Below are 25,727 nucleotides of genomic sequence, written 5' to 3' on the forward strand. Positions count from 1 at the left end.
GAAGGAGAAGGGAGGGGGGTGAAGGAGAAGGGAGGGGGGTGAAGGAGAAGGGAGGGGGGTGAAGGAGAAGGGAGGGGGGTGAAGGAGAAGGGAGGGGGGGGAAGGAGAAGGGAGGGGGGGAAGGAGAAGGGAGGGGGGGAAGGAGAAGGGAGGGGGGGAAGGAGAAGGGAGGGGGGGAAGGAGAAGGGAGGGGGGGGAAGGAGAAGGGAGGGGGGGGAAGGAGAAGGGAGGGGGGGGAAGGAGAAGGGAGGGGGGGGAAGGAGAAGGGAGGGGGGGAAGGAGAAGGGAGGGGGGGAAGGAGAAGGGAGGGGGGGGAAGGAGAAGGGAGGGGGGGAAGGAGAAGGGAGGGGGGGAAGGAGAAGGGAGGGGGGGAAGAGAAGGGGGGGGAAGGAGAAGGGGGGGAATGGTCGGGTCCAGTCCAGGGGTGGGGGGAGCGGGAGTCGGGTCGGTGTCGGGGGCGGTGGTGAGGAAGCGGGAGTCGAGTCGAGTCGGGAGGAAGCAGGAGCTGGGCGTTGGAGGCAGCCTTATGCACGCAGCCCCAGTGAGGCCATTGGGCCAGGGCTAGGGGCTGCGTGTTTCGGGCCCCTCCCACACAGTTTTGGGCGCCTGGAGCTACTGCACATGCGCGCCCACTGTAGCGCGCATGTGCAGAGGTCCCAGCACTGTTTTCAGCGCAGGAACCTGGCTCCGCCCCCCCACAGCTCGTGCTGCGCTGCGCCGAGGGCCAGAGGACCTGCAGGGAGCCGGAGAATCTGGAAGTTTTTTTTAGGCGCACTTTGTGGCGTGAAAAACGGGCGTCCAGGTCGGGGCTGCGCCGTTCTAGGCGCGGCCCGAAACTTGGGCCCAATAAAAATAAACAAATCTTGGGTGAAAGCCAATTAATTTCTGAAGACTTGTTTCATCCAAGCATAATTCAAACCAGTGAAAACATGCTCTCCCCTTTTCTCCTAAACGACAAAAATAAAGTTGGGCATAACAATAGGATTTCTTACCTTCTTTACAAATCTTTCCATCTTTTTCCAGCTGGACGCCAGTTGGGCAGGCACATCTGAAGAATGGTTCTTTTGGTGACAGCAGGCATAAGTGGGAACATCCTCCGTTAGTTTCATCACATGGGATGGAAACTGCAAAGGATGGGGGAAAAGGGGAAAAAATGAACATCTTTTCCAGTGATGGAATCAAATTCAACAGACTGCCTTAACATCCAAGTTAAAATGAATCAAGTATACATCTTCTGAACAAAATGTGACTAATTTCGCCCTCTCCTTTGTCTACCAGTTTCTCCCCTCCTCTCCTTTTCTGAAGGCACTGACTCTTTACTGATATTTGACAGTGACAAGGGCACTGCAATTGTCTTTGGAGCCCTAGGGTTACAGAAAGAAAAAAAAAATTAAAAAGTCAGCCAAGCTCTTCATTTCTGATCACTGCCCCATGACTCCCTCCAGAATGATACACAAGTGGCTGTTCTTGAAGTATGAGCCTTGCAAATAAGTGTAAAGGGATTATTCAACTGTGCAGTGCAACATAGCAAACCCCACCCTATCCACATACGTGCACATTCCAGAGTTTGTTAGAGAGGGATCAGCAATGGCTGATTTCTCACTTCCCCTTATCTGGAGTGCTGAGGCCAACTGTAACAACCTTTTCACTGTCGAACTCAGTACAGATTTACCACAACAAGTTTGGAACCTTTTTGCTTTGTGTGGCTCAGCACCTCACTAACTTAATGGGTCCCAATTTTTTATGTGACTCTCTCCTTTCTTTCCTCTACTCTCCCTGTTCAGGTTATATTCATGTATTGATCTTCAAGTGGAATGTCTTCCATTCCCATTTCAACTAAAAACAAGTGTATGATAGCATAGTGATTATGTTCCTGGACTAGTAATCCAGAGCCTTGGACGAGTGACACCACGGCAGCTGGGGAATTTAAATTCAGTTAATGAAATCTGGAATAAAAAATGCTCGTGTCATTAATGGTAACCATGAAATTACTGGATTGTCGCAAAAACCCATCTGGTTCATGAATGTCCTTGGGGAAAGAAACAAGCTGTCCTTACCTGGACTGGCTTATATGTGACTCCAGACCCACAGCAATGTGGTTAACTCTTAACTGTCTCTGAAATCACGTCGTTGTACCAAACCACTCCAAAGAAGTACAACAGCACGGTGGGAGTACCTTGACTGCAGCAGTTCGAGGCGACGACCTCACCACCGCCATCTCAAGGGCAATGCTCACATCCCGGAAACTAATTTTTTAAAAAACCTGCCTTTAGATACAGATACAAAGTCCAAAATCCGGAATTCTCTGGACTGAATCCGTTCCGGTTTTGGGTATTTCCGGCTTTCAGACAAGTAAATCAATAGTCTGAAATCCGGAACCCTCGACCAAATCCTTGCCAGGTTTTGAGCGGTGAGGTCTGAAATCCGGCAAAACCGTAAATCCAGCATGGGTTCGATCGAGGATTCCGGATTTCAGACTTGATTTTCTTGTATGAAATCCGGAATCCTCGACCGAATCAGTGCCGAATTTTGGGTTTTACATCAAAATGACTGGTTTTTGGACAATAATTCCGGATTTCGGTCGACTCCATCAGCTAAGCACAAAATGTCCAGTTTTCGGATTCGGGACGTTGCACCTACAGCACCTTCAATGTAGAAAAACGCATGATCAATAAAAAAAACATTTTTGACACTGAGCCACAGATGACCAAAAGCTTGGTCAAACAAGTAGGTTTTAAGGAGCATCTTAATGGAGGAGAGGGAGGTTGAGAGCCAGAGAGGTTTAGGGAGGGAATTCCAGAGCTTAGAACCAAAGCAGCTGAAAGCATGGCCGTCAATGGTGGAGTGATTAAAATCTGGGAGGCACAGGAGGCCAGAATTGGAGGCCACAAAGATTTCAACGGCTTGTAAGGATGAGGAGGTGAGAGAGATAGGGAGGGGGAGGCTTTGGTGGGATTTGAAAACAAGGATAAATAAAGGTGTTGCTGGACCAGGAGCCAGTGCAGGTCAGCAAGTACAAGGGTGATAGGTGAACGAGACTTGGTGCGAGTTAAGATACGGGGGCAGCAGAGTTTTGGATGAGCTGAAGTTTATCAAAGGTGGGAGGCCGGCCAGGCGAGCATTGGAATAGTCAAGTCTAGAGGTAACAAAAGCATGGATCAGGGTTTCAGCAACAGATAAGTTGAGGCAGGATCGGAGTCTGGCAATGTAACGGAAGTAGGCAGTCTTGGTGATGGAGCGGATATGTGGTCGGAAGCTGATCTCGGCGTCAAACCCAACACCAAGGTTGCGTATGGTCTGGCTCAGCTTCAGACAGTTGCCAGGAATGAAAATGATGGTCAGGGAATGGAATTTGTGGTGGGAACCAAAGGCAATGGCTTCAGTCTTCCTAATATTTAGTCGGAATATTTATCAAGAACGCAAACAAAATACGATTAGATAGATACAATTTTTTCTTTGTTTTAAAAGACACTTTTGCTTGCACTCAAACTGCAGACTTTGATTTTCTACTGTATTATTCCTGACTTTCCTAATTAAGATCCAAATATCCTTGGAACAGAAAGGCTGGAAGTGACTCATAAAACTAAAAATTTGCAAGGCTGGCGTGATGAAAGAGATTAGCTTTGTGTGGCATGACAAAGAACAATTTTATTTAATTGCCATGTTACAAAATTAAACATTTTTCAAATAAAGCACTTTTTTTTTTTTGGACGGGCTTTCTCAATTTCGAATTTGGATAGTGTTGCAATTGATTTGCTTGCTTCAGTGTGAATGTTTTTTTAAAAATGTGAATCTACCTGATGTACAGAACAGCTTAAGGGAGATGAAAATGTCACCACGTCACAACAAATCCAACTTTGAAGGGATCTGAAATTAATCCTTAAAAGAAACATGTCCCGATGATCCCCAAACACAATAGGGGATGCTTGTTTTTCTCCTTAATTAACGGTACACTTATGAAATATGAATATGTATGATTCCTGAGAATCAGTATTCATTGGCAGGTCATTAATTAAAGAGCATTCTCCAGTTTCATTAAAAGAGGAATTTGAATTTCATCACCAAAGTGTTTTGCTACACCACACAAGGGGGATTTCTTGGGGTTGATCTACCTAGGTTTTCATGAAAGCAAGAGTCTTGGCACAGTTCTTCATTTTTAATTAGCATTTCGCATAGGCTATCATACAGACATTGAGACTAGAATGCAAATGATTGTGGGAGGGTGGAAGTGGAAACATAAAGCAAAGAAAATCTTTAGCAGGTTACTGATTACTGTACTTTGCTCTGTAATTGTCCTTAATGATTAACCCGATTTTTGTTTTTTTCAATTTGCTGGAAATCAACTAAATTAAATCGGCTGGCTAAAAAAATACTGGATAGTTTATTTTTTGAGCAGCGCCTAGCTAGTTTACATATCCTATCTTAGAGAGGTTGCATTAGATACTAATTGTTCTGTTAATTACTGAAATAGGAAGGAGAAAATATATCCCAAATTTGGATGAAGTTTTCAAGCTTAAATGCTTTTATTTCAGATCATTATTCTGTTTCAATGCCATCATAGCTGTAGAAGTCAGACTTGCTACAAAAGAGAGACTATTTTAACAGCTAAGAATAGTTCAATTTACAATGTGGTAGAAATTCAATTCATGGCTGCCTATTGTCTGGTGTAAAAATCAGCGTTAGACCTCCAACTTTTGTGTTGTGATCTGCCGCGCCCAAACTACAATGGGATGATGTGGATACCATGTTGGCTTAGCCTGAAACAGGAAAATCAGGATGTCAGACCAGGATGAAATTTAGATACTAATGGGAAGGGTGTCATCACAAACACAGCACCTATATTTACTCAGCTAAGCAATCATCATCCTTAAAGGGAGCACTACGGTTCAAAAAAAAAAGGCCCAGAAATGTTCTTGTTTTTTTATTTCTGTGCTTCTCTTGGGCACACTAAAAAAACTCTGGCCTGATGCTGGCCTGTTGGTGACCCTCCCTAGGATCTGCGACTCCCACCCACCCCAACCTGCCGGCCAGCCAGTCCAGCACAGAAGCCAGCCACTTTCACGCCACAATCTGACCGGCGAGCTGGTTAGGCCCAAAGCCGAATTTGGCTCGGGCATCAAGCTGGCACGGACCAGATTGTCATCCGGTCGCCTCGCCGACTTTGTACCCGCTTTGGGTGCAAGCCGAATTTCTCGCACCATGTATAGCAAATGTTTGTCCTGCGGAGGAGTTTGCCAGGAACTAAAAAGAGACCTTTACCCAAACGACATTTTTTTTTCCATATTTCCTATCAATTTATTCCTAATATAGAAGTACAGGTTGTACATCTCCAGTCCGGGACTCTAGTCCGGAAACATCCCTGGCGGGGGTGGCATCCCGCACTATTCATGAGGTAAAGCTGCTCCTCTTCTCTCCGCTGCCTATGGTGTTATTTCCGAGGTCAGGTCGGTGTGCTGTGTTCTGGAGCTGACTGCTCCTCTTATCCCCGCTGCCTCCGGTGTTATCTCCAAGGTCGAGTCGATGTGTGTGTCCTGGAGTTGGCTGCTTCTCCGGTGTTTTCTCCTAGGTCGGGGGGTTGGTGTGCTGTGACCTGGGGCTGGCTGCTCCTCTTATCCCCGCTGCTCCTCTGGTGTTCCCTCCTAGCTCAGGTCGGCGTGGAGAGGGAGCAAGGCCAGAGTTTTGTAGCCGGAGCGTGGCGGAGGTGTTCAGGAGCCCGAGCGCTGTCATCAGGACCTGCTAAGTCTAGGGTCGGCATGACCTCCCATGGTCCGGAAAGTTCTCTGGTCCGGCACCGGTCAGATTCTAAGGGTGCCTGACCAGAGATGTCCAACCTGTAGTAGAATTTAAAATGAAACTCACAAAAGATGCAAATCTCTGTCTTCACTAGCAATCAATATCAAAACTTTGCGAATATGCTTTATAGCTTATTCTTTTGCAAACAAAAGCACTTTACAACAAAGCTAACCATTTAGTTCACTGGTGGCAAGTTCTCTCAACACACAAACATAGCATAACGTTGGATAAAACTGATCTTTACAATCATGACAAATTTTAAAATGATTTCATATGTTGGCCTAATGAATATTATTGTTCAATTTAAAATTTGTTCGAAATGTTCATTTAATACACGGAAAAAGTCCCAGAGTACGCCATCATACCACCTTTGAAACTGACCACAAGTGTGGGATTTCCGCATACGCTAAATCCCAAACTTGTGATCTGTCAAGTTCCGATTAGGCAGATGATCCACTGCGAATTTCAAGTTCTCATTGAAATGATGTGCTGATGAAAAGTTGGGCTAATTGCCCACCTGCTATAAGAACGTAAGATTGCTCATCAATTACACTGTAAAATATTCTGGCAGGTGCAAACAGGCACAGGAGCCTGTTCACAGCCTAAGGGGAAGGAGGGGGGCGGGAATAAGAAAATTGTAAAATAATTCAAAACAAACATGTAAAAGAACCTACCAGGCAGCTGTAAAGGCTCAGTTGGAGGGATGACATCGATTTAATATTGTCTTTAATCTTGCAGAGTCTAAAGGGCCCAAGTTTCCCCAGCAGTTGCTCTGTTTTTTTTTGGAGCAACTAGATTTTTTTTGGAGTATTTTAAAAATCGCAATTCTGCCCATTTAATTTGTTCCAGTGTAAGTGAGTTAGTTAGGTTTTTTGTTAGTTTTGTGTTTTTTTTCCCAAAAGGGGGCGTTACCAGCTACTTATGCTTGTTTTGGCCATTTAAGCAAGTTTTTAGACAGCTAAAAGTTACTCCAAACTAACTTAGGCCAGCTTATGTGGCCACAGAAAAAAAATCAGCGCAGGTAGCCAGAGACTGGAGGGAGGGCGGGGAGGGAAACATAGAAACATAGAAAATAGGTGCAGGAGTAGGCCATTCGGCCCTTCTAGCCTGCACCGCCATTCAATGAGTTCATGGCTGAACATTCAACTTCAGTACCCCATTCCTGCTTTCTCGCCATACCCCTTGATCCCCCTAGCAGTAAGGACCTCATCTAACTCCTTTTTGAATATATTTAGTGAATTGGCCTCAACAACTTTCTGTGGTAGAGAATTCCACAGGTTCACCGCTCTCTGGGTGAAGAAGTTCCTCCGCATCTCGGTCCTAAATGGCTTACCCCTTATCCTTAGACTGTGACCCCTGGTTCTGGACTTCCCCAACATTGGGAACATTCTTCCTGCATCTAACCTGTCTAACCCCGTCAGAATTTTATATGTTTCTATGAGGTCCCCTCTCATTCTTCTGAACTCCAGTGAATACAAGCCCAGTTGATCCAGTCTTTCTTGATAGGTCAGTCCCGCCATCCCGGGAATCAGTCTGGTGAACCTTCGCTGCACTCCCTCAATAGCAAGAATGTCCTTCCTCAGGTTAGGAGACCAAAACTGTACACAATACTCCAGGTGTGGCCTCACCAATGCCCTGTACAACTGTAGCAACACCTCCCTGCCCCTGTACTCAAATCCCCTTGCTATGAAGGCCAACATGCCATTTGCTTTCTTAACCGCCTGCTGCACCTGCATGCCAACCTTCAATGACTGATGTACCATGACACCCAGGTCTCTTTGCACCTCCCCTTTTCCTAATCTGTCACCATTCAGATAATAGTCTGTCTCTCTGTTTTTACCACCAAAGTGGATAACCTCACATTTATCCACATTATACTTCATCTGCCATGCATTTGCCCACTCACCTAACCTATCCAAGTCGCTCTGCAGCCTCACAGCATCCTCCTCGCAGCTCACACTGCCACCCAACTTAGTGTCATCCGCAAATTTGGAGATACTACATTTAATCCCCTCATCTAAATCATTAATGTACAGTGTAAACAGCTGGGGCCCCAGCACAGAACCTTGCGGTACCCCATTAGTCACTGTCTGCCATTCTGAAAAGTACCCATTTACTCCTACTCTTTGCTTCCTGTCTGACAACCAGTTCTCAATCCATGTCAGTACACTACCCCCAATCCCATGTGCTCTAACTTTGCACATCAATCTCTTGTGTGGGACCTTGTCGAACGCCTTCTGAAAGTCCAAATATACCACATCAACTGGTTCTCCCTTGTCCACTCTACTGGAAACATCCTCAAAAAATTCCAGAAGATTTGTCAAGCATGATTTCCCTTTCACAAATCCATGCTGACTTGGACCTATCATGTCACCTCTTTCCAAATGCACTGCTATGACATCCTTAATAATTGATTCCATCATTTTACCCACTACCGATGTCAGGCTGACCGGTCTATAATTCCCTGTTTTCTCTCTCCCTCCTTTTTTAAAAAGTGGGGTTACATTGGCTACCCTCCACTCCATAGGAACTGATCCAGAGTCAATGGAATGTTGGAAAATGACTGTCAACGCATCCACTATTTCCAAGGCCACCTCCTTAAGTACTCTGGGATGCAGTCCATCAGGCCCTGGGGATTTATCGGCCTTCAATCCCATCAATTTCCCCAACACAATTTCCCGGCTAATAAGGATTTCCCTCAGTTCCTCCTCCTTACTAGACCCCCCGACCCCTTTTATAACCGGAAGGTTGTTCGTGTCCTCCTTCGTGAATACCGAACCAAAGTACTTGTTCAATTGGTCCGCCATTTCTTTGTTCCCCGTTATGACTTCCCCTGATTCTGACTGCAGGGGACCTACGTTTGTCTTTACTAACCTTTTTCTCTACATATCTATAGAAACTTTTGCAATCCGTCTTAATGTTCCCTGCAAGCTTCTTCTCATACTCCATTTTCCCTGCCCTAATCAAACCCTTTGTCCTCCTCTGCTGAGTTCTAAATTTCTCCCAGTCCCCAGGTTCGCTGCTATTTCTGGCCAATTTGTATGCCACTTCCTTGGCTTTAATACTATCCCTGATTTCCCTTGATAGCCACGGTTGAGCCACCTTCCCTTTTTTATTTCTATGCCAGACAGGAATGTACAATTGTTGTAGTTCATCCATGCGGTCTCTAAATGTCTGCCATTGCCCATCCACAGTCAACCCCTTAAGTATCATTCGCCAATCCATCTAGGGGGGAGGGCGGGGGGGAGGCGTGAAGGGAAGCGAGAGGACCTTGCAAAGCACTAAACACCTTCACAACAACATTAAAGAAGCATAAGTACATTTAACGCACCAAGCACTAAACAAAGCACAAAAATAAGCATTCAATAACAAATAAAAAATACAAGGAAGCTGAGGACCTGCACCTAGCACCAAGACTTACAAAGCACTAAACAACTAGATTAAAAATGGGTTGGTAAACTAGAAAATACATTATAGCAAGTCCTGTAAACAAGAGATTTCCGAAAGACATTTTGATGAGCAGGTTTATTCTATCCGCTGAACCAGTGTGTTTTATTTCCTTGCAGAATGTTTTGATATGGTATTCTTGTACCAACAAAGGCACCTTTATCAAAAGGTTACAAGAATGTTTTATATGACATTTAAACTATTTATTTTTTTAGAATGTTATTGTTGTTTGTCTTGTTTGGTCTTTAGTTCCAGTCTGACAGGCTTTGCTGTTGGATTTGGCTTATACTACCTCTCCCAAGATCTAACAATAAAGCTTTGTTTTTTAAAAAATATTTGCTGTATATGAGTGGATGCAGCTTCTGGTTTGTAATGTTAAAAAAAATGTTCATGGGGAGGGGAATTTAATTTATCCAGAGCAGTATAACTTTTCTTCTTAAATGTGAAGCCGTTGAGATAGATTTACATATTTATGATCTAGATTGGTTTTATTCCAATTCCATTTTTAATTCTCATCAATTATCTGAAAATATTATAACCCAACATTATGACTTGCTTGATTTTGGGGTTTTATTTTGAACTGAGCATTTATGTTAGACAAAATTATGCACATTCAAGAACGACGTACTCTAGCAACTGTACCAGAGGATTTCTGCCAGCATGCTGATAAAACACCTTAATAGCCAACCCTCAAGTACTTTGCAATATAATTTAAATTTTACTTACAAATACAGATATTCTGGTAGCTAATCTGGTTGCTAATGAGGGAGCCCATTCGGCCAGGGCTAGGGGCGGTGTGGTTCGGGCCCCTCCCACACAGCCTGCAGAGCACACGCAAAGATTGTGGGGGCGAGGAGCGACTGCACATGCGTGCACACTCTAGCACACATGTGTAGAGGTCCCGGCACTGTTTTCAGCGCCGGGACCGGGCTCCAACCCCCACTACTTGTGCTGCGCCACGCCAAAGCCTGTGATGTTCCAAGGAGCAGGGAGAATTCCTAGTTAAGTTTTCGGCGCCATTTTAGTGCAGAACGTTGGTGCACCTCACGGAGGTGCGCCTTTTTAACCGGGGGGTCCAAACTTGGGCCCTAAATAACTACTACTCCAAAATGTTCCCAGTGCTTTTTAAAGCTAAGTGCTGTACTTGTCAAATAAATATTAGTATCACACAATTTAATTTGCAAGTTTTTTTTAATGGCAAGGTGAAGTGTTTCCTGATTGGCTGGTGAAAGGAGCACTTGTGATCCTAGGTATACTTACTCACAATGGAGCGCTCCTGGGATGCGTGGACCACTACGCAGTGTTTCAAAGAAACTTAGAAGAGTATGCCTGAAGCAGCAGCAGGCGTACCTAAAAATGAGTTGCAACACAGGACTATAGGCAAGCTAAATAGTGGAAGCAGAATGCTATAGAAAAGATAAGCAATCCCTCAATCAACCGATCAGATCAAAGCTCTGCAGTCCTGCCACATATCCAGTCGTGAATGGTGGTGGGCCATTAAACAACTAGTGGGTGGAGGAGACTCCGTGAATATCACCATCCTCATTGATGGCAGAGCCCAGCACATGAGTGCAAAAGACAAGGCTGAAGCAACCACTTACAGCCAGAAGTGCCGAGTGGATGATCCATCTCGGCCTCCTCCTGAGGTCTCCACCATCACGGAAGTCAGTCTTCAGCCAGTTGAAATTCACGCCACGTGATATCAAGAAACGGCTGAGCGCACTGGATACAGCAAAGGCAATGGGCCCCGACAACATCCCAGCTGTCGTGCTGAAGACTTGTACTCCAGAACTAGCCACGCCTCTAGCCAAGCTGTTCCAGTACAGTTACAACACTGGCATCTACCTAACAATGTGGAAAACTGCCCAGGTGTGTTTTGTCCACAAAAAGCAGGGCAAATCCAATCCGGCCAACCACTCTACTCTCAATCGTCAGCAAAGTGATGGAAAGTGTCGTCGACAGTGCTATCAAGTGGGACTTACTCACCAATGCTCAGTTTGGGTTCCGCCAGGACCACTCGGCTCCAGACCTCATTACAGCCTTCATCCAAACATGGACAAAAGAGCTGAATTCCAGAGGTGAGGTGAGAGTTACTGCCCTTGACATCAAGGCAGCATTTGACAGAGTGTGGCATCAAGGAGCCCTAGTAAAACTAAAGTCAATGGGAATCGGGGGAAAACTCTCCACTGGCTGGAGTCATACCTAGCACAAAGGGAGATCGTTGTGGTTGTTGGAGGTCAAATCATCACAGCTCCAGGTCATCGCTGCAAGATGCCGAACCACCTAGGCCCAAACATCTTAGAACATAAGAAATAGGAACAGGAGTAGGCCATATGGCCCCTCGAGCCTGCTCCGTCATTTTATACGATCTTGGCTGATCCGATCATGGACTCAGACCCACTTCCCTGCCCGCTCCCCAGTACTCCTTATTCCCTTATCGGTTAAGAAACTGTCTATTTCTGTCTTAAATTTATTCAATGTCCCAGCTTTCCACAGCTCTGAGGCAGCGAATTCCACAGATTTACAACTTTGAGAAAATAAATTTCTCCTTGTCTCAGTTTTATATGGGTGGTCCCTTATTCTAAGATTATGCCCCCTAGTTCTAGTCTCCCCCATCAGTGGAAACATTCTCTCTGCATCCACCTAGTCAAGACCCATCTCAATCTTATACGTTTCGATAAGATCACTTCTCAATCTTCTGAATTGCAATGAGTAGAGGCCCAACCTACTCAACCTTTCCTCATCGGTCAACCCCCCTCATCTCCTTCTCTGAACTACCTCCAAAGCAAGTATATCCGTTCGTAAATATGGAAACCAAAACTGCATGCAGTATTCCAGGTGTGGCCTCACCAATATCCTGTATAACTGTAGCAAGACTTCCCTGCTTTTATATTCCATCCCCTTTGCAATAAAGACCAAGATCCCATTGGCCTTCCTGATCACTTGCTGTACCTACATACTAACCTTTTCTGTTTCATGCACAAGTACCCCCAGGTCCTGTTGAACTGCAGCACTTTGCAATCTTTCTCCATTTAAATAATAACTTGCTCTTTGATTTTTTTCTGCCAAACTGCATGACCTCACACTTTCCAACATTATACTCCATCTGCCAAATTTTTGCCCACTCACAGCCTGTCTATATCCTTTTGCAGATTTTTTGTGTCCTCCTCACACATTGCTTTTCCTCCCATCTTTGTATTGTCAGCAAACTTGGCTACGTTACACTCAGTCCCTTCTTCCATGTCGTTAATATAGATTGTAACTAGTTGGGGTCCCAGTACTGATCCCTGCGGCACCTCTCTAGTTACTGATTGCCAATCCGAGAATGAACCATTTATCCCAACTCTCTGTTTTCTGTTCGTTAGCCAATCCTCTATCCATGCTAATATATTACCCCAATATATATCTTAATATATCTTAAGCTGCTTCATTAATGGCCTTCTCTCCATCACAAGGTCAGAAGTGGGAATATCAGCTGATGACTGCATAGTGTTCATTCGCAACTCCCCAGATAATGAAGCAGCCCATGCTCACATGCAGCAAGACCTGGACGACATTCAGGCTTCGGCTGATAAGTGGCAAGCAACATTCGTGCCACACAAGTGCCAGGCAATGGCGACCTCCAACAAGCAAGAATCTAACCACTGTCCCATGACATTCAACAGCATCACCATCGCCGAATTCCTCACCATCAACATCCTGGGGGTCACCATTGACCAGAAGCTTAACATGGACCAGCCACATAAATACTGTGGCAACAACAGCAGGTCAGAGGCTGGGTATTCTGTGGTGAGTGTCTTACCTCCTGACTCCCCAAAGCCTGTCCACCATCTACAAGGCACAAGCCAGGAGTGTGATGGAATACTCTCCGCTTGCTTGGATGAGTGCAGCTCCAACAACACTCGAGAAGCTCGACACCATCCAGGACAAAGCAGCCCACTTGATTGGCATCGCATCCACCACCTTTAACATTCAGTCCCTCTACCGTGGTTGCAGTGTGTACCATCTACAAGATGCACTGCAGCAACTCGCTAAGGCTTCTTCAGCAGCACCTCCCAAATCCGTGACCTCTACCACCTAGGACAAGGACAGCAGGTGCATGGGAGCACCATCACCTGCAAGTTCCCCTCCATCCTGACTTGGAAATATATCACTCTTCCTTCATTGGCGCTGGGTCAAAATCCTGGAACTCCCTCCCTGACAGCACTGTGGGTGTACCTTCACCACAAGGACTGCAGTGGTTCAAGAAGGCAGCTCACCATCACCTTCTCGAGATACAATTAGGGATGGCAAATAAATGCTGGCCCTGTCAGCAACGCGCACATCTCATGAATGTATAAAACAAGTTCTCAAAGGTATGTGCAGATTTCATTTGGAGGTTGGTGGTGAACTCCTTCGCTACCCGCTGACTGCAGGGCCATTGACGGGCATTAATTCCAGTGACCTGCTACATTTGAGAGGATAGGCAGGTGTTGGTGACATGGTTAACAGCTACAAATTGCTCTTCTGGGATGGTCAAACAGCTCAATATTTAGGGCTACAGATCTTTCAATGTTATTTTGAAGAACTTGGTTTACTTCAGTTAAGTATAGAATATACAATAATCTTCCATTAAACATCCGAGCAGCATTTCGCTCAAGAGTGAAGCTCTGTTACTGAATCAATTCCCTTTCCAAGCAAACTTTCCCCCCCACCTAATCTCTTGCTAATCCTGCAGCATCCGAGTCCTAAATTCTACACACTTCTGCATTTTCTTCACATACAGGTTGCAAGCCAATAAGATACGAATTGAAGGGAGCACATAAAGTAAGTGCAGAGAGGCACTAACAAAGCCATATTCCAATCAGATAGATATTGCACCACAGTTGTAAATATTGAGGATCAAATTGCAAAGAGTAAAAACATCTACTCCCCTTTCCTTCAGTCAATGTGACTTGTACAAGTTTCTCAATTTTATCCTAACCCACCAACACTGGAACAGCACTTAATATTTCATAAGTTACACAAGCAAGATTTTCAAGTTGATACTGCTTCTACCAAATTTTAGTGCAGTCAGATGGCAAGGACGGAAATAAAATGGGCTCAAAATTCTGATGACAATTCACTAAATTGCAGGACCAGCTAATTTAAAGAGAGAGATATGGATCTCCAGGATCCTGCCCTAAACAGAGGAATGCTGGATGAGCATCACTCACATGGAGGTACTGACAACAATCTCAAAGGACCCGAGACAGATGGCAGGGGGCACAGTGAAGACCCATACCATCCTTAGTGCCAATATCCAAGAAGGATTTAATACCATGTAGCACTACGTGGAGCAAGTGATGGCACCAGAAATACCTGCATCTTCTACCCCCGGTAGTGATACGCCCAGACCAGTCACTGCATCCAAAAAGGATGCTTTGATCAATGGCCTTCAGGCCTTGGGGAATCATCTGGAGAGAATGATGGAAACTGGCTTCTAAGAAAGTCTGGGTGTGCCATCTGTCAGGGTGTGCAGGATCCAACTAGGTCTGCCCTTCTGCTGATCAATGGGCACTCAAATCCAGGACCCAGTACAAATGGCATGTCCCAGAAAATGACTTCTCGCTGGCATCCCTATTCCTGGTGACAATCATGTGACCTTTGCAGCCAGTTCCCTCAGACACCTGCGCATGTGCGACAGGATCCTGGACCAGGCTGCGCATGTCACTGCAGTGGTAGAGCAGCCTGCTGAAGAGTCCTCCTGGGACCCAGAAGCCCCACGACAAGGCCATCCCCAGCCCCGGAGGCTCATAGCACCACAGCACAGCCGGGCAGCACTGGTCATCAAACTTCAGTCAGCTGCATTTCTGGAGTAAATGTCAGAATGTACAGGAAGCAGTTTTCCCGCATTATCGTGTCATTTACAGACATGGAACAGTTTGGAGTGGGTGCATCTTGTCAGCAGCCGATTCAAGCAGAATTCAGTATGTTTTTTAGACCAGGCGTAATTCTGGTGTATCTGACTTACACCCCAAATTCCAGTCCATTACTCCAGAACTGCACCACTTTACCATCCTAAAAAAAAAATGAATTTTGAGCCTATTTCAACTACTAAAGACAGAGTAATGTGCTCCAAAACATAAGTGAAATAAAATGACAGATACTCCGTCTCCATTCAAATTGAACAATTTATCCTCACTGCAAAATTGTTAGTACCAGATTTATATAAAAATCATACTCTTTTCAAATCAGGGAGAAACTAAACAGATATGAATCTCCTAACATTTAGATGTGCCTTACCACAATTCAATTTTTCAATTTGTGCACCAGCCAATATTGAAATTATTAGGCTAACATGTGTGTTGAGCACTTGCTTGCTGTAAAACCACAGGTGGAAATTTGCACAAGACATTTATACTGACCACATGCTTTTTAGCTTTGCCGAAAACCACAAGCTGAGGTAGGGAGCATTTTCTTCAAGCTATGATCACAGTAAGTAACTCTTCAGTGTTTATATACTGGGGCCTGTGCTGTGAACTAGCACTAAATTCACAGCAACTAGTGATCTGCTGCACACACAGCTTAAAATAATACACAAGTTCTAACTGTACAGCTCAACCCCAAAAGTTAATTTAATTTTCCAGGAACTGGAGTGGCACTACACAATGCACTTGTGCAAACGTCCTCCTGTGGTTTTATATGAGATTCCCATGAGAATCAAAGACTACGGAGAGGAATGTAAAATAAGAAAGCACCATATGACGCGGGTACAGTAGTGTAGTGGTTATGTTACTGGATTAGCAAACCAAGAACATAAGAAATAGGAGAAGTAGGCCATATGGCCCCTTGAGCCTGCTCTGCCATTTAATAAGATCATGGCTGATCTGATCATGGACTCAGCTCCACTTCCCTGCCCACACCCCATAACCTTTATTCCCTTATTGCTCAAAAATCTGTCTATCTCCGCTTTAAATATATTCAATGACCCAGCCTCCACAGCTCTCTGGGGCAAAGAATTCCACAGATTTACAACCCTGTGAGAGAATAAATTCTTCCTCATCTCAGTTTTAAATGGGCGGCCCCTTATTCTAAGACTATATCTCCTAGTTTTAGTTTCCTCTATGAGTGGAAATATCCTCTCTGCATCCACCTTGTCAAGCCCCTTCATTATCTTATATGTTTCGATAAGATCACCTCTCATTCTTCTGAACTCCAATGAGTATAGGCCCAACTTGCTCAACCTATCTTCATAAGTCAAACCCTCATCTCTGGAATCAAGCTAATGAACCTTCTCTGAACAGCCTCCAATGCAAGTATATCCTTCCTTAAATACGGAGATCAAAACTGTATGCAGTACTCCAGGAGTGGCCTCCCCAATACCCTGTACAGTTGCAGCAGGACTTCTCTGCTTTTATACTCTATTCCCCCTTGCAATAATGGCCAACATTCCATTTGGAGCTTAAAAAAGCCACTGGACAGTGGAAGCGCCCGATGATGGTAGGCCCCTTTTAATGTCCAAATTGTGGTCCGATGACATAAATTTAAGATAGATCTAGTCGGAGCATGTGCCGTGCATAGTCCAAACAGTTTCACTGGCGAAACATAATAGAAACTGCCTTACACTATAACTGAACTCTCCTGCCAGTAGTGCTTTAGCACCTCAGTTTCGCATCTCCCAGCTCCTCAGCCTGTTCTGGAGAAATGTCTATCCTCCAACCAACTCTACCTCTCTGCTTCCCAAATTGCCCCAAGTTTAACTATAATAATATAAAATCCAAGTATTACATTAAAATAAAGATAGAATGCATGGGAACTGAATTACATTGCCATACCCTGCTCCAGTTGTCTCCTACCACTTAATCCTGCTTCACCTGAAGTCTACAAGTAGTCTTGACCCCACCTGTGCAATACCACAGGAGATTGAGGTGCACACATATCTTGTGATAGTCACTTCCTTCCTGCAATACTTTCTGTCACAATTTTCTGTCATGCTATTTCCATTATGTTAGATTTTTCCATTTAGCTTGAAATTTCCTATTTACTGCAAAATTCTAGGATTTAGTCCCCTGAAGTGTACTTTCAAACTAGGTAGCAGTGACACGAGCCTATTGCTTATGCTTGGCTGTGACTGAATCATTCTGTCTATGTGACCTACTCTCAGATCGGTCCTTACCTGCGCTCACTTAGGATCTTTATTCTGGGATCGGGATTTTAGTTCGCACATTGTGGATGACTTTTCTTTTTGGAAGTCAACACTCCTATTTTTCATTTAATCCACAACCTCACACACCATTCCTTCTCGCCATGGCTTCTCTCCCTGCGCCAAAAAGCATCCATGCTATAAGTCCACTGCAAGGCTTAAACTGATAAAGGCACAATGAGGTGCCCAAAAACTCCCTCATATTAGGGAAGCACCTCCCAGAATTGCAGATTAGGAACTCAGTGATTTGAGGGAAACACGGACACTTAGTCACATTCTACCTGTGCTATATCATGCTGCGCCACCTAGCATTGCAATCAACCATAATGTCATATCGAAACAAATGCCAAACAAAACACTAGAGTCTAAGCAGCTTCCCGCCAACCACCTCTACCCAAGTTGTAAGGTAAACAATGCTGTCAGGAATCTAAATTGGGTGTGACTCTGTAATAACACTCTCACCTCTGCGTCAGTGGGTTGTGGGTTCAAGTCCCATTTTGCAGTTTTTTGGATGAGACATTAAACCGAGGCACCGTATGCCCTCTCAGATGGATATAAAAGATCCCATGGCACTATTTCAAAGTGCCTCGCCAATGTCCTCGCCAATATTCATTCCTCAATCAACATCACGAAAACAGATTATCTGGTCATTATCACATTGCTGTTTGTGGGACCTTGCTGTGTGCAAATTGCTGCCGCGTTCCCTACATTCCAACAGTGATTACAATTCAAATAGAACTTCATTGGCTGTAAAGTGCGTTGGGACGCCCTGAGCTCCTGAAAGGCGCTATATAAATGCAAATTCTCTCTTTCAAATACGCTATATCTAAAAACTGACTTTTTAAATAAAAAGTTAAATTAGATTTTATTAAATAAATGTACTTAATACTGCACTAAGCTTTCCAAAAAATATTCTGAATTATTATTTAACATTTGCTACTTAAATTAAGTTCATTTATTTTAACAATTAGAAAGGTAGCAAGATCTATTTCACTCATTTTGTTTCGGAGGTAGAAGGAGGAGGAAAATGATTGTGGGGGGAGGAAATTAGCAATGTTGTTCTAGGGAAAGGAACGGTATTTAAGCTGGTGCCAGTAGGTCTTGTTATGTTATGTGCTTGCATTGCTACTGGCCTATATACTGCTAGCTGGAGAAGGCATTTTGTAAGCTCAATGGAATGCTGGGAACACAACCAATACAAAGCCTGCTCCTGAAATGCAGAACTACTGGTAACTCATGTACCTGACAGTCCATTGTGATTCCTTGCATCTGCTTCTCTGTACATTGGTCACATTGTGCTCCTTCTCTCCTCTTCACAGCTTTACAGACCTGACCTCTGAGGGGCATACCAGCACACCCAAGGCAACTGATTTAAAGTTAATTTGAACCACACCATTTATCTCTCTCCAGTCATTCTTAAATCAACAAGCTAGCTTTCAGGAATCGTAGGGCCTTGATGAATGAAGCCAACAGCAATTCTGCCATGCTGATAGATACACTAGTCATGCTGTCATTTACCTTCTGCTGGGAGGCTGACTCTTAATTCTTTAACATACTATAAAAACGGACATCCTGGTCAGTAACTTTAAAAGGGAAAAAAGCAATCTTTTGTACAGGGAATTTTTTTTTGGAGTCATATTCAAATATTTCTGTATTGGATCACTGACAGTGAAAGCCATAAAGAAAATTATTTATACCCTCTAGCATTTCTCTTTGAAAATACCACAAACAAACAAGTACAGTACTTGCAAATTTGTGCCACTACTCGCTTACCTCACATTACCTTGTCCCCAGTGTTGTACCTATGAATGCATATCACTAACCAAGTTAAAGAATCAAAATGGACAGGCAAATTTCCAAAGTAACAAATAATGAAAACACATACAGCTCAAGCAGATTTTTCCACAAGAGGCTAGAAATTCAAAATCTTCCAAGCCCATATACTGCTATTTCTGAAACAACAGTATGATGTTTAGATTCAGCTACTGTTTATCTACACTTCACGGAAATATGTGCCGTCATTTCAGTTACACTTTTAATCTTGCTTTGATTTTTTTTTAAAAAGCATGCTACAAACAATTTCCCTTTAGATTGGAAAAGCCAGAAAGGAATGAGCTAAGTGCCAACTTACTGCCCCAGAATCAACATAGATTTTTAGCACATGACCTTTCTCTCAACTGACTAAATCGTTTTCACTGTTTCAACCCTTTAATTGATTGTTTTTTTTTGGGGGGGGGGGGTTGGGGGACAATTCCAGACTCTTTTTATCTTATGCAAATTGTGGTGAAATAAACATCCAATATACTCTCAACGTATTATGCTCAGCTTGTTTTATGATTCTCCAAACTCATTCTTTTCAATCTTATTCACCTGCAGTTCTGTTGACAAGTCTACAGATTCTACCGTTTCCCTGACCCTCTCTATACATGAAAGAAAAAAAATACACATTAGTGGAAACAAAAAGATTACAAGATAACCAATGCTGCCAAGATCCTGCAGTCATGATTCCCAAACTCATGTGTTGTACACAATACATTTAACATAGAAAACAGCAGTTACTGAGCAAAGACACAGCAAATACAGCAGATACTCTGCAGCGAGCTAGTATAAAAAGCCCCACTGAGCTTGTATACTTCCGAGTCATGACATGCTGACATTTAACCCCATTAGCATCAGGCTTTATGGTATCTAATGGAACCTGACATTTCATAGTCAGTGCTTCGCAGACTACCAGGAAGACATCTTACAAAGAAAGCAATGTTACAACACCATTAGTATTCTCAAAATCGAGACCATTACTGTGTCTATGTCTATGGAATAAGACTTCCAAAGATAGAGTCTCAAAGGAAAACTTTCAGCCATAACAGAAATGTTCTTTTATATTACATCTATATTGTGGATCTGCAATGTGTTAAGGCCATTCATGTTGTGAGGCAGAATTCAGACCACAAGAAGCAACACAAACAACTGTGCCAGTAAAACTGCTTCGAAGTCACATTCAGGAATAATTTACACTTACTGCCAGTGGCATTTTGCATTCAGTCTTGGAGAAAAACTACCTCTCGAGGTGGATCTCCAGCTCACCAGAGGCACGAGTACTGTCAATTTGAAATGACAGTTCTGCCGCTGGTGTTAAGGCTAATTCCAGTGGTGGCACTATGTGTATACTTGCTTATTTCTAGAGATAGAGAAGCAGTGATAAAGGACACCAACTCACTGTCAAAACTGCTCTGTATTCAAGATCTCATTCAAATTTAGGAGTGTTAAATATTTTGAGAAACTAAACATAACTTTGGTCACAAACTCAGTTAGAATGATCACACTATAGCAGATATCAGATGCTGCTGTTCAGTTTCAAAGTAACAGTAGGAATAAAGAAGCTGAAATTCCCCTGTTCTGGGCCTCCTGCTAACGGGGTGTAAAACTGTTTTCGCCCGGGGGAGGGGTGGCACGCCTACAGGCTCCCACAAAATTGCGCTAGAGTTAGCGGAGGTGCAAAAACGGTAGCGCCGCGCCCTGGGCCACCGTGTCTCTGGCGATAATGTCCTCGACGTGCGCGGTGACCCCTTTTTGCCACATGTTGGAAATTGGCCAGCGCCCCATGAGGCTGCCGCGGGCAATGGTTGCGCTAGCCTCGCGGGCCATAAACCGGGCTGCACTCCCCATTGCGGGGCGAACTCTCGGTGCCGGGTTGCGGCCATGGCACTCCTGAGCCCTGGTGGGCCCAGTGGAGGCCTTCAAGAGCTTCGCAGCATCCCGCCCCTTTAACAGAAGGGAAGGGGCATTGAAACGCATTAGCGTTACAGGGACAGGTCGCATAGCGCCCCCGAATCTGCGCCAAAGGGAAGTGCGCACGACATTGTGCTCAACTTCCTGTGAAACATGGTAACCGGAATTTCGCAGCTGGGTCAGGACTTCCGCGCTGGGCGCAGGAGTCCCGCCTCACCTCGGTTACCGCCCCGAAACGGGGCGTAACAGAATTTCAACCCCAAAGTTTTTATAATGAATAGAACTGGCTTTGAATTTTTTTTTTCATACTTTTATGCAGACTTAGAAATAAATACCAATGGCTGCCAACTTCCTCCATTTGATTTTTTGGAACTTTAAGTTTACAGGATAGTCTTTGGAATCAGAAGCCAGCAATGTTGTAATGAAGCCAAGTTCTGAACATGCAAATGCTGGTTATTAATTCAAAATGTCTGATTACTGGATTGTCAGTGTGCCAAGAAATTGAATCTTCCAATGATAGGCAGATAAGATGCATATGAAGTGATTTACATGCAACAGTAATACCAATACTATAACAAGAACATTTATGATTAATTAAGACATTTTCACAGATTTGTTTGGATGAGGATTGCATAAATGTACATGTGGCTATAGGTTGTGTGTCAGAATCGAACAGATCCAGTAATTAACTCTTTTGCTCATTAAATCTTAAATACTGACATTGACAAAAACATTTTAATTTTAGATACTGATGTTTTGCCCTTGGCCCACCAATTCCCAAACTTACTGTGTGGCTGCCTCTCCTGACTGAAGACCTGGATATCCATAGGAGAGTAAATACTGACGAGTATCTCCCGTTTGTTTGCCCCAGTCCTCTTGTTACAAGCGTGGATTGAGCGGGTTTGCCAGTCTGTCCAGTACAAAGTTTCCCCAAACAATGTCAGAGCAAATGGATGAGTCAGAGTACCCTGCACAACTTTCTGCCTGTTAAAGAACAAAAGAAAACAAAACAGTTAAAGCAAACAGGTAGCAAGAGCTAATGGACTGCTCAAACACAAAAATAACATGTATTTTTATATCAACTATCATATATCATCATCATAGGCAGTCCCTTGGTGTCGAGGATAACTTGCTTCCATACTAAAAATAAGTTCTCAGGTGACTTGGAGTCCTATGTGGGACCTACAGTTTCTGTCATAGGTGGGGCAGACAGTGGTTGAAGGAAAGGGTGGTCAGGGAGCCTGGGTTGATGCACACTCCTTCTGCTGTCTATGCTTGGTTTCTGCTTGTTCTCAGCAATGGGATTCGAGGTGCTCAGCACCCTCCCGAATGCTCTTCCTCCACTTTGGGCGGTCTTGAGCCAGGGATTCCCAGGAGTCGGTGGGGATGTTGCACTGTGTCAAGAAGGCTTTGAGGGTGTCCTTGAAGCATTTCCTCTGCCCGCCTGGAGCTCACTTGCCGTGTCGAAGCTCCGCATAGAGCACGTGCTTTGAGAGTCTCGCGTTGGGCATGCAGACGATGTGGCCCCACCAATGGAGCTCATCAATGCTTCGCCGAGCATAGAACACCTCAGAGCACTTTAGAGGAAAAAGGAGGACCAAGCTAGAGGTGAAAAATAATTCAGGGAGGCAGGACTGAAGAGATAGCTTTTGTAAAGCCTTTTAAAGGAACAAAGATAGTAAGGTTCAATAATTTGGGGAGAGTGCACCAAAGAGCAGTAACTGAAAGATCAGTCTCAGGTGAAGTTGAAAGCTTGGACAATTAACTGTAATTTGGAGTTGGAGAAGCAGAGTGTGGGTTCGAACGGATAGCTGGAGAAAATTGCTTAGATAAAGTGAAGTGAGATCATGAAGCGATCTGAAATCTAGAATGAGGATCTTTAAATTGATGTCAGAAGAGGTGAGCAAGTGGAGCTTGAAAAGAACAGGGACATGTGAGAAAAGAACATGGGCTATAGAGTTCTGTATTAATTGGAATATGTGGAGGAGACAAGGCGGGAAGCCAGCAAGGGAAAGAATTATAGAAATCAATCGTTGAGGTGATAAATGCCTGGATTTAGATTCTGACATGATGGCCCAAATTCAAATGGTAATGCCAGGAGTTAGAAAAACACTCCTCATCTCTAATGGCAGTTGGTCATAATCCCACCATTTGAATTTGGGACACCATCCTTTTTGTGTCTCTAATCTCTCCTGTCTTCCACCCAATCACAGACCTTCCCTTTTGTTCTTTCTTCCCCTCCCCCTTTCAGTGCTTGTTAAGAATCTGTTCTTTTCGAACACTGTCCAGTTCTGACGAAGGGTCATCGACCCGAAACGTTGGGTTCAAGTTTCCACAAGAAAAAAAACGGGCGCCCCTCCGAGCTGGGCGCCCGTTTTTCGCGCCTAAAAAAATCCTCGGTATTCTGCACCTACTTACAGGTCCTCGGCGCAGCCGGCACGAGCTGTGGGGGGACGGAGCCAGGTCCCGGCGCTGAAAACAGTGCCGGGACCTCTGCACTGTGCGCGCTACAGTGGGCACGCAAGTGCAGTAGCTCCAGGCGCCGAACTGTGTGGGAGGGGCCCGAAGCACGCAGCCCCTAGCCCCGGCCCAATGGCCTCACTGGGGCTCCTCCCACGGCCAGCTCCTGCTCCCCGCCTGACCCGACACTCGCTCCCCGCCCCCCCCCCCCCGCCGACCAGACCCGACACCCGCTCCCCCCCCCCCGCCCCGACCCTAGACCAGAGACCCGCTCCCCCCCCCCCCCGGCCCCGACCCGACACCCGCTCCGAGACCCGCTCTCCCCCCCCCCCCGACTGAACCGACCCGCGCTCCTGTTCCCCGACCCGATGCCTCTCTCCCTCTCTCTCTCTCTCTCTCTCTCTCTCTCCCGCTCAGCGGCACGAACGGCTGCAGAATTCTCCCTGGCTGAAGCACTTTCACACAGGTAGGAAGATGATTTATTTAATCTTTTCTTGGCTTATAAATGTTTATTCAGGTTGGATTTATTTGTAGAAGTATAAATAAGGTTTTATTGTCAAATTTAATGAGTTCCCTTCCCTCCCCCCCACCTCGTTCTGGACGCCTAATTTGTAACCTGCGCCTGATTTTTTAATGTGTAGAACAGGTTTTTTCAGTTTTACAAAAATCTTCACTGGCGCCATTCTACTTTAGTTTGGAGTACATTTTCACTGTGGAAACTTTCAAATCAGGCGTCAGTGGCCGGACACGCCCCCTTTTGAAGAAAAAATTCTGTTCTAAACTAGAACTGTTCTACCTGACTAGAACTGCAGAAAAAAAAATGTGGAGAATTGCGATTTCTAAAATAGTCCGTTCTCCACCAGTTGCTCCTAAAAATCAGGCACGAATCATGTGGAAACTTGGGCCAGTTAAGTCTGCTTCCTCTCCACAGATGCTGTCTGACCTGCTGAGATTTCCAGCATTTTCAGTTTTTATTCCAGATTTCAGCATCCGCAGTATTTTGCTTTTGTAAAATATTTTTGAAATCTAGTATTGCTGTAATCGACAAACACGGCAGCCAATTTGTGTTCAGCAAGGTCTTGCATACAGCAATGAGATAAAAGAACAATCTGTTTTCGTGATGCTGGTTGGGGGATAAATAGTTGGTCAGGACACTGGGAAAACTCTCCTGTTCATCTTCAAATAGTGTTATTGATTCCATTTGAGAGGGTCATCCAAAAGACAGCACCTCCTGCAGGCTGTTTATCCCAGTGCACTTTTTCTATTTAGATATTGCCTTTTCTTGTCCACAACCTAGCCAGCTTTCATCTACACCAAGCTTAGTCAAATTATTTGAATTTTAATGAAGAATGAAGTTTTAGGCAGTGGATTTTATTTGCAACTCATTTTTTTTCTACAGAGCTCAGCACTGAATTTCAATACCCTTATTTATACACCTGTGTTTTTTTAACCTAGCACACAATTCAATGGAAATATTTTTTTAAGTGGTTTAAATCTATTTATGATTACTAAATTAGCCACAGTAATCTGCCTATAATTTGAGAAATATCTCCTGAAGTGCTCTGAAGGGTGATTAATGCAGCCTTTTAAACTGCAATATTTAATGAGTAATGTGTTTATGCATGAAAATAAAATTTAAGTTAAGAAGTGGATGATTAAAAATATTAGAAATAAGTCACCAATTTACTTGTTTGAGCTCAAGAGTGAAACACCTTCCACATCAAACATCCAGGGGTAAATGTTACAAATTAGCATGGGCAGCACAGAGAGTCACATAATGGCAGTGCAAACAGGGTATTTGGTTACGGAGGTCAGTACACTCTGCACAGTTCTCCTTGCATAAAGGACCTCTGCACGCAAATTCCTGATGCATGCTTCCGTCGTGCAAAGCTCTATGTCAAGTGGTCATTTGTGAAGTCTATAATGTGGTATCAGCATTAAGTATTCCATGTCATGTACACTATAGGCCATATGCAGAAATAATTTCTCTGGTGTCTGTCCAAATAATGTACTGCAACCTGAGAAAAGCACCCACTCCTATACTAGCGAGACATTTCCATTTCCCACACCAGCTATCTCAGTGGTGTCCTTTGCTGACAATGCCAATTTTACATAGGTTATACGGCACAGAAAC

The 25,727-nt window shown here is 44.4% G+C and overlaps 1 protein-coding gene across 2 annotated transcripts in view; it reads right to left on the minus strand.

Annotated features, from left to right (window-relative positions):
* The window catches only part of lrp5 (low density lipoprotein receptor-related protein 5), a 229,763-nt gene that overhangs the window by 105,589 nt on the left and 98,447 nt on the right, over window positions 1-25,727 (minus strand). Inside the window, exons 4-5 of one of the 2 annotated variants that reach the window (XM_070899615.1) lie at window positions 21,921-22,117; window positions 993-1,124 (exon numbers count right to left, since the gene is read on the minus strand). In XM_070899615.1, the coding sequence (XP_070755716.1) occupies window positions 993-1,124; window positions 21,921-22,117 (329 nt within the window). Of the gene's footprint in view, window positions 1-992; window positions 1,125-21,920; window positions 22,118-25,727 lie in introns of those variants that run through there. The other variant, XM_070899616.1, reaches the window with a different exon arrangement.

This window comes from Pristiophorus japonicus, chromosome 14 (genome assembly GCF_044704955.1).
Source record: "Pristiophorus japonicus isolate sPriJap1 chromosome 14, sPriJap1.hap1, whole genome shotgun sequence".
Taxonomy (NCBI): Eukaryota; Metazoa; Chordata; class Chondrichthyes; family Pristiophoridae; genus Pristiophorus; species Pristiophorus japonicus.